General features: G+C 41.5%; 1 protein-coding gene across 14 annotated transcripts in view; it reads left to right on the top strand.

Annotated features, from left to right (window-relative positions):
- Window positions 1-12,442, top strand: part of SUGCT (succinyl-CoA:glutarate-CoA transferase) — a 787,044-nt gene that overhangs the window by 352,548 nt on the left and 422,054 nt on the right. For all 14 annotated transcript variants that reach the window (XR_004276715.1, XM_032304187.1, XM_032304179.1 and 11 more), the window contains one exon: window positions 3,265-3,362. Coding sequence is in view for 13 of the 14 variants with exons in the window: in XM_032304187.1 (XP_032160078.1) it covers window positions 3,265-3,362 (98 nt within the window). In the remaining variant the exon portion in view is untranslated. The remainder of the gene's footprint in view (window positions 1-3,264; window positions 3,363-12,442) is intronic.

Genomic DNA, 12,442 nt, shown 5'->3' with positions numbered 1-12,442 from the left:
TTAAAAAACAAAACAAAACAAAACTTTCAAACCAGAATTAAGTTTACCAGCTTTCTCTACAGTGATTTCCTTTCGTGGATACAGTGGAGCCAAAAACATGGAAATGGGCACTAGGAAACAGAGCTGAGTCCTAGGAGATGCCCTTTGTTCCTGGAGTGAGGAGCACGAAAGTGAGCTCTAATAGCAGAGAGAGTGTGGAAATCCTGCATCTGCCCCTCAAAAAGAGGGAGGAATCTTTGTGGCTTTTTCCTCTGTCCTCCCACTGCTTGGCCTCCACCCTGGAAGTGTGCAGGGAAGTAGGCTAACTATAGGGGAGCCCCAGGGAACTGGAGGGAGTCTGCCGAGAGGGATGAGCTTTGGAAAGTGAGCTTTGAAGGTGTTTGTGAACTTCTGCTCTCAGCCCTGAGCTGCATGTACACTGATCTGATCTTAACCATCCCACCAAGGAAGTTGCAAACCAAGTTAACACACAGAATACTGCTCAGGAGGCAGCCTGACCATTAAGTGGGACACACGCAGGACGGACTCAAACAGCATCGCAGGGGCTTTGAGAACTGAACTAACAAAAGAACCAAAGCACACAGAAGGCGGGTTGGGGCTTGCAGCCTGGACCTAACCAAATCAGTTGCTTGCTAAAAACAATAACAATAAAATGTTGCTGTAGGATTTAAACAAGACCCAGAGGCCCATAATATACTATTTAAAACATCCAGGATACAATCCAGAATTACTCAGCATATGAAGAACCAGAGCTTGCATGAGAAAAGACAGTCAATAAATGCCAATGCCAAGAGGACACAGATGTTGGAATTAACTTACAAAGACTTTAAAACAGCTATTATAAAAATGCTCCAACAGGCATCACAGACACTGTTGAAATAAATGGGAAAGGAGAAATGTCCAGCAGAGAAAAAGAAGGTAGGAAGAAGAACCAGCTAGAAACTGGAGAACCAAACAATATGACCACCAAATAAAAAAAAGAAACCCCTCACCAGATGAGCCCAATAACACAACGGAACTAAGCCAAGGAACTTGGAATAGGTAAATAGAAATTATTCAATCTGGAACAACAGAGAGAAAGAGAAAAAAAGATGGTCCCCTCCCCCAAGAAATGGAAGAAAGAAAGAACAGATTTTCAGGAGCCTTCAGGTTGGTAATGAAAAGTCTAACATTGATATCATTGTAATCCCAGGAGGAGCCCCTCATTGTAATCCCAGGATGAAGAGTACATGCTGAGGAAATATTTGAAGACATAGTTGCTGAAAACTTCCCAAACTTGGTGAAAGATAAAAACCTACAGATTTCACAATTTCAGCAAATCCCAAATAAGATAAACCCAAGTAAATCCATGCCTAAACATACCCAAGTCTTCCCACTGAAAACGAAGGGCCAAGGAAAAGGTTTTGAAAGCACCTGGAGGAAAGTAATAGGTTACCTGTGGGGAAACACAGCCTCAGCTGACTGCAGACTTTTTGTCAGAAACTGGGAGCCCAGAGCCACCTGGCACCAAACGGTCCACCCAGAACTCTACATCTAGTAGAAACGTTCATAGGAAATGAAGTTTCATTAAAGACATTCTTCCTCTCCTTCCTTTCCTCCCTCTTTCCTGTCCTTCCTCAACAAGCCCACACTTCATTATTTCTTTGGGGGGAAATAGTACCTCGTTGGACTACATCACATGTATTTGCTGCTCAGTAGGTCAGGCACTTTCGCTGACATTGCTTCATTCGCCCAGGCGATGCTTCCTCAAGCTCGTAAGGGCTGGTTGTGATCACAGCACTGGAAGCAGTCTCTAGAAACACTGTGAAAGGCAGCATGGCTAAGGACAGAACCATAATTACCTTGACCCACTGTTTCATACCAACTTGCTCAGAGAAAAGAGGTCCGATGAGTCAAATTCAGAGAACAGCATCCAAGGGCATCCTGGTTACCACTGAGTACAATGACTGAGCAGCTTTTTATGCAGCTTACACTATTTCTGGGTGAGGCCAGATTTTCAGGTTTAACCTGTGATTTGGGGAAGGCACTTGCTTCTTCCGGAAATGACTTATTCACTCCTAGAGAGGGGAGGGCGGGTTTCCATACCCGTACAAGCCTGGTGGCTGCTTCTGAAGTCATGAAATCAGCTGGGGTGACACGGAGGTTTTTAGGAAAGCCGCTCTATGTGGTGTTGCTTTTTAAAATCTGGGGGAGTAATGTTGTCTTTATTATTCCTCAAGGAAACGAGGAAGTGGAGCCCGCAAAAGAGAAAGGGCAGAGTGGAGATGCTCTCTTTACTCCAGGGAAACTTCTTCACTTCTCTGTCCTTTGTGAGATGATTAATGGATTGGTTGTATTTAAACTATGGGAAACAAATGAAACCATTAAGTGTTTATATTTCAAGCAAATACATTACTCAAGGTAGCGAAGCTTTCTGTTGGCCCCGTGGCCTGCCCCGAGCCCATAAATGCTCCTTCTGACTTTCCAACACAACTGCCAAACACTGCCTCCACACATTCTTTATAAAACTTCTTTTCCATCCCAAATCCACTTGGTACTTTCATTATGGTCTCGTTAAAATTGCAAGATGTCCAAAGGGACTTGCAAGATAGATTTTCCCTTTATTGAGGAGGAGCAAAAGAGGAAGTATATAAAAGCATTTCTATTTGTTATTCCTTCAGGGAGACATAGTAAAGAAAAATAGTGACACTTCTATAGGAAGAATATCTTTTAATTTGACATTGTTTTAATGGCGAACATTTGGGGCAAATGTATGTGCTTTTCCTTTATTTTAGCACCTTGTACAACATCCTGGATAGGGCTTCTGGGACGAATAATATTATTTTATTTACGTGTGGAACAAATAAGTGGACGTACCTACAAGATTTATGTTGATTCTGGGCTTCACGTAAGTGCGGATATGTAGTTACGATATTGGCTCTCGGAACTAGGTCAGTTCTATCAGGTTTTGTCTCTCTGTACCTACTCTCTCTAGACAAGACTTATTGTGAGGATCTGATAACTTTTGTTCTGTGCTCCCATCTGTAGGCACATACCTAAATGTAGCCCAAACTTCTCATAAATGACAAAGTTAGTCCCAGCATCACCTGCCCTGCTTGCATGATCCTTCCATCTCTGTTCCTTTTTTGCTCTATTTGCCTTTGTCTGGAAGTGTAAAGGTCAGCAAGGAAGGATCCCGGGGAACATGTTGGTAAGCCTGGAACACTCACAGGCAGGTATGTGAAAAATTGTGAATTATGCATTAAAATTATTTTTCCTTTTTAGATCTTGAATTTGCCTGAACTAATTGATGACTCCAAGTATAAAACTAACCACCTTCGTGTACAGAATAGAAAAGAGCTTATCAAAATACTGTCTGCACGGTAAGCTTGGATCTACTCTTGGTACATTTAAGAATAAATATGTCCTTAGCATTTGCCTGGTTTGTGTCTGTGTGCGTATTTATGTGTATGTTCTTTTTTGCCTTTTTTAGATTAATTTGTAATTCTCTTCCATTTCGCAGAATGGGTTAGTGGAAAGATATTTCAAAGCTATGTTTTCTGTTCTTTATTTGAAAGTACTTTACGTGTCTTAATGAGTACTGACTCGTAAGAATGATACCGATTAGAAAATCACAATGGCTTGAAATAGATCTCTTCTCTATAGCATGTGTGTTTGGGTTTAGTCTCTTGTAAATACTAATAACAACAATATTAATAAAAATAATTTAACTTTTTTTTAACCTTTAAATGCTCTACATAGACCATCCCATTTAACCCTTACAGTTATCCTGTGAGGTAAATTCTATTCCCATTTTACAGATGAAGAAACTGAGACAAAGAAAGGTTAAGTCGAAAGTTCTCTTGGGAAGTTTGTCATGATGATGTTTTGGAAATGCCAGATTGAGTTATGGGTCACAAGGGATTAATATTAATCAGATTTTTTTGATTTACAGATTATTCTGTACATGACATGTTATGCTTTTGTTAAAACCTGCATCAAATCTTTCAACTTTCTCTCAGAAAAAGGTGCTAATTCTTTTAATATTATTTTATTTCATTTTATTTTTGTTTCAGTCTTTCAAAATTCATTGTGATTTTTAATATGTCCTTTTTTTTTTTCATTTTATTTTACTTCTTTTCAGTGTTCCAGAATTCACTGTTTATGCACCACACCCAGTTTTCCATGTAATACGTGCCCTCCTTAATACCCACCACCAGGCTCACCCAACCCCCACCTCCCTCCCCTCCAAAACCCTCAGTTTGTTTCTCAGAGTCCACAGTTTCTCATGGCTTGTCTCCCCCTCTGATTTCCCCCAACTCATTTATCCTCTCTATCTCCCAAAGTCCTCCATGTTATTCCTTATGCTACACAAGTAAGTGAAACCATATGATAACTGACTTTCTCTGCTTGACTTATTTCATTCAGCATAATCTCCTCCATTCCCATCCATGTTGATATAAGAGTTGGATATTCATTCTTTCTGATGGAGGCATAATACTCCATTGTATATATGGGCCATATGTTCTTTATTCATTCATCCGTTGAAGGGCATCTTGGTTCTTTCCACAGTTTGGTGACTGTGGCCATTGCCACATTGTGAACATTGGGGTACAGATGGCCCTTTTTTTCACTACATCCGTATCTTTGGGGTGAATACCCAGTAGTGCCATTGCAGGGTCATAGGGAAGCTCTATTTTTAATTTCTTAAGGAATCTCCACACTGTTTTCCAAAGTGGCTGCACCAACTTGCATTCCCACCAACAGTATAAGAGGGTTCCCCTTGATCCACAACCTCTCCACCACATGTGGTTTACTGTCTTGTTAACTCTGGCCATTCTAACTGGTGTAAGGGGGTATCTCAATATGGTTTTGATTTGAATCTCCCTGATGGCTAATGATGATGAACATTTTTTCATGTGTCTGTTAGCCATTTGTATGTCTTCTTTGGAGAAGTGTCTGTTCATGTCTTCTGCCCATTTTTTGATGTGATTATTTGTTTTGTGTGTGTTGAGTTTGAGGAGTTCTTTATAGATCTTAGGTATCAGTCCTTTGTCTGTGGTGTCGTTTGCAAATATCTTCTCCCATTCCATGGGTTGCCTCTTTGTCTTGTTGACTGTTTCCTTTGCTGTGCAGAAGCTTTTGATCTTGATGATGTCCCAAAAGTTCATTTTCACTTTTGTTTCCTTTGCCTTTGGGGACATATCTTGAAAGAAGTTGCTGTGGCCGATGTCAAAGAGGTTACTGCCTATGTTCTCCTCTGGGATTTTGATAGATTCCTGCCTCACATTGAGGTCTTTTATCCATTTCGAGTTTATCTTTGTGTATGGTGTAAGAGAATGGTCGAGTTTCATTCTTCTACGCATAGCTGTCCAACTTTCCCAGCACCATTTATTTAAGTTATTTTTTCCACTGTATATTTTTTTCCTGCTTTGTTGAAGATTATTTGACCATAGAGTTGCGGGTCCATATCTGAGCTCTCTACTCTGTTCCACTGGTCTGTGTGTCTGTTTTTGTGCTAGTACCATGCTGTCTTGGTAATCACAGCTTTATAGTAAAGCTTGAAGTCAGGTCCCTTCAACTGATGCAGAAAAAGCATTTGACAAGATACGGCATCCATTTCTGATTAAAACAATTCAAAGTATAGGGATAGAGGGAACATTCCTCAACTTCATAAAATCTATCTATGAGAAACCCACAGTGAATATCATCCTCAATGGGGAAAAGCTGACAGCCTTCCCTTTGAGATCAGGAACACGACAAGGATGCCCACTCTCACCACTCTTGTTCAACTTAGTATTAGAAGTCCTAGCAACAGCAATTGGACAACAAAAAGAAATAAAAATGTATTCAAATTGGCAAAGAAGAAGTCAAACTCTCTCTCTTCACAGATGACATGATACTTTCTATGGAAAACCCAAGATTCCACTGCCAAACTACTAGAACTCATATAGCAATTCAGTAATGTGGCAGGATACAAAATCAATGTACAGAAATCAGTTGCTTTCTTACACACTAATAATGAAAATATAGAAAGGGAAATTAGAGAATTGATTCCATTTACTATAGCACCAAGAACCGTAAGATACCTGGGAATAAACCTAACCAAAGAGTAAAGGATCTGTATTTGAGGAACTACAGAACACTCATGAAAGAAATTGAAGAAGACAAAAAAGATAGAAGACCATGCCATGCTCATGGATCAAAATAATAAACATTGTTAAAATGTCTATACTGCCCAGAGCCATCTATACTTTCAGTGCCATTCCGATCAAAATTCCACAGGCATTTTTCAAAGGGCTGGAAGCAAACAATCCTAAAATTTGTATGAAGCCAGAAGAGACCCTGAATTGCTAAGGAAATGTTGAAAAAGAAAAAAAAAAGGTGCTAATTCTAATCTTTCCTACCTGCTTCACTTTTGTATATGTCTAAACTTCTCCGTATAGAGTAGGCATTGCTTTTTTTTTTTTTTTTTTGCAGATCTAAATGCCCACATGAGCTGTTCTTCAGTGTGGAACATTTTCCCCCCTCATCATGCCCATAAATGAAGTACTTTTGTTCCAATATCTGGTCTTGTCTTTTGAAAGAGCCCTTGTCTTTCTCCGTAGTGTGTTTCAAAGTTCTGAGACAATACAATTCTGCTACTATAATTTTATTTCTGTCCGCCCGGGATTGGGGCATCTCTGGGTGAATCAACAACGTTCCTTACCTATTTACCCTTCCCTGGACTGCTTGCATCTCTTCCTTATGCCCCAGACTCTTTGATCAATGGGGGCTCTGTGTGGGGCTGATGCTTGGAGAACATGGCATGGGGCTCCCCTGTCTTGGTCGTTGGTGAAGTATCAGTCTGATTCCCCCACAGAGCCTAAGAGCCCTCGATCATTAACCTTTCCCCACATGAGAATTGGCCATTTATTTCTGCTTCTTGCCTCTTTGCCTCTCCAGCAGTTTTTAATCCATTTAATTCACTGATAGGACTTTTTCCTTTCACACCATGGTTACCCAGTTTCAATAATAGGCATTTGTGAGAGCCTTATCAAAAGCTCTTTGATAGTCTAAATAAATCACATCCATGCTGTGAGAAGAGTGGACCCAAGAAAAATCCGAAACCTTGGCAGATACAAGTGTCATCTTGTTCTTTAGATGCTGGCCCTTTTATAACTTCAGGAACCACAAAGTTAAGTTTTTGGTGTCCGAGGCCCTCAAACATTTATTCCTGGCTAGCTTCTGTCCTAGAATTCCGCTGTGGAGAGACTTCTAGTGGCATCTGTAACACATTAACTTCTATTTTCTCTCTTTGGGGTGAATAAAGTAATTTGTTGCCTTTTTCTTTCTCCTGTTCTAGACATAGGAGTGGAAATTTCATCATTTTGGAACCCTTCAGGTTCTTATGTCTTAATTAGGATGTAACAAGGAATAAGGAATCGAATCCCATGGTAGAGACGAGGGGTAGCCTGAAGAGAGGAAACTTAGAGGGGAAGTCATACTGTCCTGGGTCCTGCTGTTCAAACGCAGACCACAGGGAGCCTGTGCGTGTTGTTGGTTTTTGGTGCTCTCCTGGGGTCTGCAGTTCTTCCCTCTCTGCCAGCTCAAGTCTCTTCTGCCTGGAGGATCCAACAGTGACGAGCAGGGGAGATTAGGATGCGATTCGTTCCCATCTACAACCCTGTCCTTCGTTTTCCTGAGCAAACGTCACTGGATTCATCAGTACCTTTCAGTGCTCGGCATTTAGAAATCAGAAGCCTCTGTGAAAGTGCAAATGTGTATCGTTTCACAAGATGATTCCATGTTTTCTATGGAATATTCGAAATGTTTAGTGGCTCTTGATTATCGGATTAAATCTGGTCTTTTTAGTCTGACATCATGGTCTTCCACAGCCTGACATGATCTTTTCTTTCCACCTTTTTCTCAGCCTAAAGTCCCTGCTAGGGCCGCACTCCCATTCTGTGTCTTTTGTTCTCTCTCTGGAATGCTTCCCAGACTTATTATTATCCTGAACACAGTCGTGCCTCTGGGTCTGTCCTACAGTTTCAGGAAACCATCCTCAGACGTCTCTATTTGGGGTCCCGGCCAGAAGACAACACTTTCAGAAAAGAAGTCCTCCTTGCCCGCTGACTCAGCACCAGCCTACCCTTTATCCAACCCACACAGGATCTGCTTTACCTTCTGCGGGTGGTCTGTTCCACGTGTGTGGAACACACTGTTCCTTTCACTGGACAGCTGTCTCAAGACCTGTGAATCACAGGCACACTGACGTCCAGCTGCAGAAAGGAGGCAGGCAGAAAGAAAGGGGAAGAACCAGCATTTATTAGATGCCTTGACTTACCAGAGGAGCGTTGTTATTTCCGCTTTACTGATGAATATTCTGTAGTGTAGGGAGGTTAGTTTCAAGGTTCCATATGTAGTGAATAGTTAGAATTCAAAAGGCTACTTTTTTTTCCCCCCTATGTCCTATCGCCTCCCTAAAGTGCTACCTGAAATGTTACTCTGTCTTTATTTATTTACTCAATAACTATTTACTGAGCACTGGGAATAGAAAAATAAATGAGACAAACTAAGCTGGTGACAAATAATGCAGGGAAGGAAAATGAGAAGTGGCAAAAGTTGGTTGTGAGACTGGCTGTTCCATTTAAGCTGGTCAGGGAGGGCCTCTCTGATAAAGTGACGTTTGAGCAGAGTCTGGAAGGAGGTGAGGGAAAGGGCCTGCAGATAACTGGAAGAAGCTTTTTAGGCAGCAGGTGTGTGGGTGGGAGTTTAAGGAGTAGCAAGGAGGACAATGAGCCTGGAGCTCAGTGATTCAAAGGAAGAGTGGGGGGAGGTGAGTCGAGAGAGAGAGAGACAGAGAGAGAGACAGAGAGAGAGAGTTGGGTCCAGGGAAAGGGAGTGGATGGCAGAGGGGTTAAGGAGGGGATTGGTGGGGCAGGTAAGAAGGTCTAGGGAGAGAGAGGGGAGGTGACCAGGAAATCACGTTATAAAAGTTATGATAGACTTTATAATAAAGTAGTTACTTAAACTTGTGAAATAAAGGAATTATTTTCATCATAAGGTGAGTTTGTTTCTCAGCAACCACTATTTTCTATTTAGCCTGAGACTTTTTTTTTTTTTTTAAAGATTTTATTTATTTGAGAGAGAGAGAGAGAGAGAGCACAGAGGGAAAGGGGCGTGAAGGCTCCCTGCAGAGCAGAGAGCCCAATGCGGGGCTTGATCCCAGGACCCTGAGGTCATGACTTGAGCCAAAGGCAGATGCTTAACCAACTGAGCCACCCAGGTGCCCATGAAGACACATTTTTTCCAGTTTTATTGAGACACCCTTGACATACGACATTGTATAATTTAACATGTACAACATAATGATTTGATATTTGTATATATTGCAAAATGGTCATCACCATCACTTAATATCCATCACCTCACATAGTTACACATTTGTTTTTCTTGTGATGAGAAGTTTTAAAATGTACTCTCTTAGCAACTTTCAAATATACAGCACTGTTAACTACAGTCGGCTTGGTGTTCTCCTATGAAATCTATAGACTTTGTTGGATAGCCTACCAGAAATGTCAGTCACTTCCCTCACTTTTCTGTTATTCTTGCTAAGTGTGGTCCGATGCTCCACTCTGAGAGCCACCAGGCTCACTCAGGAAGGCAGCTGCATGTTTTTGTCATCAGCTTAGTTGTCCGCAGCCAGCACACACATAGTTCCCCTCAGGTGCTCTCAGGTGTTACTATTCCCCAACAGTGGCCGTGAACAAGTTTTTTTTTTTTTTTTTTTAATTTAAAGGTGAAGACTTTTCCCATGAGCTTGCCATTTTATCCAGGGTGTTGCAGAAAGTCTGTTTACCCAGCTGCGAAGGCTGAAAACTATGCAAAGCATGTTAAAAGTCCCCAGCTAGAACACCAAAGAGATAGAATAGAGACTAATCCAGGGCCCATTAAAACAAGCCCCTTCTTTGCAGTGCCAAGGAGCAGCGTCTCCTAAGCCTATGCTACTCATGCCCTGGATCACAGTTTTGCAGACGTAAGGACCTCAAGGGAGAGATTGAAAATCTGGTGTGCGTTGAAACCAAGAAGAGAAGAATAAAGATGTAGTGTCGGGAGTTGGGGAAAAATAATGGGAAGACATGGAATGAGGAGGAAGGAAGCGAGAAATGATGGAGAAAATAGACATACAATTCATTTTCTTTCTCTCTCTTCCTTTCTTCCCCATTACTGGCCACTGACCATGTGCACTTGTCCTGCAGCTATAGGGATGGAGGGAGAGATCTGGGCTCTCGAGGAGTTTATGATCTAATTAGGAAAATAAACAAGTAAAGCAGTGGTTTAAGTAGTGCGTGCTAAGTGCCACGGTAAACATATAGGGTGATGAGAGCACAGAGAAGGGGCAGCTACCTCAATGTAGGCAAGTCAAGGAAGGCTTCCTGGAGGTGGTACCACCTCAGATGAGTCTTAAAGGACAAAGAGAAGTAGGTGGAGGAAAAAAGATACCACAAAGGAGGAAATATTGAACAGAGTGTAATTTCCTCGGGAGAAAACACAGTAAGTCATATATAAATGACATATAAAATAAAGCAGCTTAGAAAGAAACTGATGACAACTTTTAGATTGCTTTTTGAAAAATGCTACATGTGTTCAGCAAGTGAATGCCAATTATTAAAAAGTTGGTTACAGTAAGAGGATATAAGTAAAAATTAACAGTGTAAGATAAATTTTCCTTTTAAAATGCTGTGGCAGTTACTTAGGTGAAATAGTATTTTTGATTTTGAATGATCTGATTTTTCTTAAGATTCTGGTATGTAATTGAATATTTACTTATTTTCAGAGTTTACAGTATGAAAATGCTGTGAAATTAAGTGCTGTAGTTCAGGGTCCTCTAAACAGAAGTGCTAAACAAATACTTGTTGAACTCAAAGTTTATTAATGAGCCGCATCTTAACTAATCACTTCCAAAACTTGGTGTCAAATTATTTTTAATTGGCTTGTTCAGAATATTGGAGAGCTGGACCTGGAGCCTTTTTTTTGCTGTTGAGAGAAGGACTGTAATGTCAGAGGTGCCTAAAGATAATGTTAATTTTTTTTGTTAAAGATTTTATTTATTTATTTGACAGATCACAAGTAGGCAGAGAGGCAGGCGGAGAGAGAGGAGGAAGCAGGCTCTCTGCTGAGCAGAGAACCTAATGTGGGGCTTGATCCCAGAACCCTGGGATAATGATACAAGCCAAAGGCAGAGGCTTTAAACCACTGAACCACCCAGGCCCTCCCCCCCCTTTTTTTTTTAAAGATATATTATTTATTCATTTTAGAGAGGTGAGGCAGAGGGACAGAGGAAGAAGGAGAGAGAGAGAGTCTCAAGCCAGCTCCACACTGAGCGGTCAACCCCACGACCTTGAGATCACGACCTAAGCCGAAACCAAGAATTGGATTGCGTTACGCAGGTGCCCCAAACTATTTACCTTGCCACATGTAATCACCTGCCACCTTGCTGCATCTCCTTATAATGTGGCCTGGTGTTTTAACCCTCTGTGTCTTCCCATCTGCTCATTGCTTTTCACTAAAGGATATAATTTCTTTGTCTCCCTGGCTGCTACCTTCAAAATGAGCTCACAGTATGGGCGCCTGGGTGGCTCAGTGGGTTAAAGCCTCTGCCTTCGGCTCAGGTCATGATCTCAGGGTCCTGAGATCGAGCCACATATCGGGCTCTCTGCTCAGCAGGGAACCTGCATCTCCCCTCTTTCTGCCTGCTGCTCTGCCTGCTTGTGATCTCTCCCTCTCTCTGTAAAATAAATAAACAAAATCTTTAAAAAAATGAGCTCAAAATTCAGAGCTTTTCCTGCCTCACTTGTCTGTTGTAAGCAGCCCCTCTCACACCGCTGCGTCCAAGCATCTTTGTCCTTAACTATCATCTGTTGTCCTCCTTGACAAGGTGGTCAATTTCTAAATCTCTTAGATAATCTTGAAATTTCTTAATTTCTTATTTAAAAACTGTGTTTTTAGAGCCAGTTTAGGTTCACAGCACTAATGAGAGGAAGGTACAGAGCGTTTCCATGTGACCCCCGCCCCCATCTGCCCCCACCAGAGAGGGACATCTGTTGCAATTGATGAATCTACACTGACACACCATAAGAGACAATACCTTTTCTGATTTTTTCATTTTTATTTCTAATGTCTCTTTGGGTTTCCAGCACTCAGAAAAGAAATGTTTTTGGGGCGCCTGGGTGACTCAGTCATTAAGCCTCTGCCTTCAGCTCAGGTCGTGATCCCAGGGTCCTTGGATCGAGCCCCGCATTGGGCTCTCTGTTTAGTGGGGAGCCTGCTTCCCCCTCTTCTACTCCCCCTGCTTGTGTTCTCTCTCTCTCTGTCTCTTTGTCAAATCAATAAATAAAATATTAAAAAAAAAAAAAAGAAATGTTCTTTTAGTTAGTGAATTGGAGTCCGTGAAGGACTGAATGTGAGGCAGGAGCCTTCC

The sequence above is a fragment of the Mustela erminea genome, chromosome 11 (genome assembly GCF_009829155.1).
Source record: "Mustela erminea isolate mMusErm1 chromosome 11, mMusErm1.Pri, whole genome shotgun sequence".
Classification (NCBI taxonomy): Eukaryota; Metazoa; Chordata; class Mammalia; order Carnivora; family Mustelidae; genus Mustela; species Mustela erminea.
Note: the sequence above shows the minus strand (reverse complement) of the source record. Positions and strands in the feature narration are given on the sequence as shown.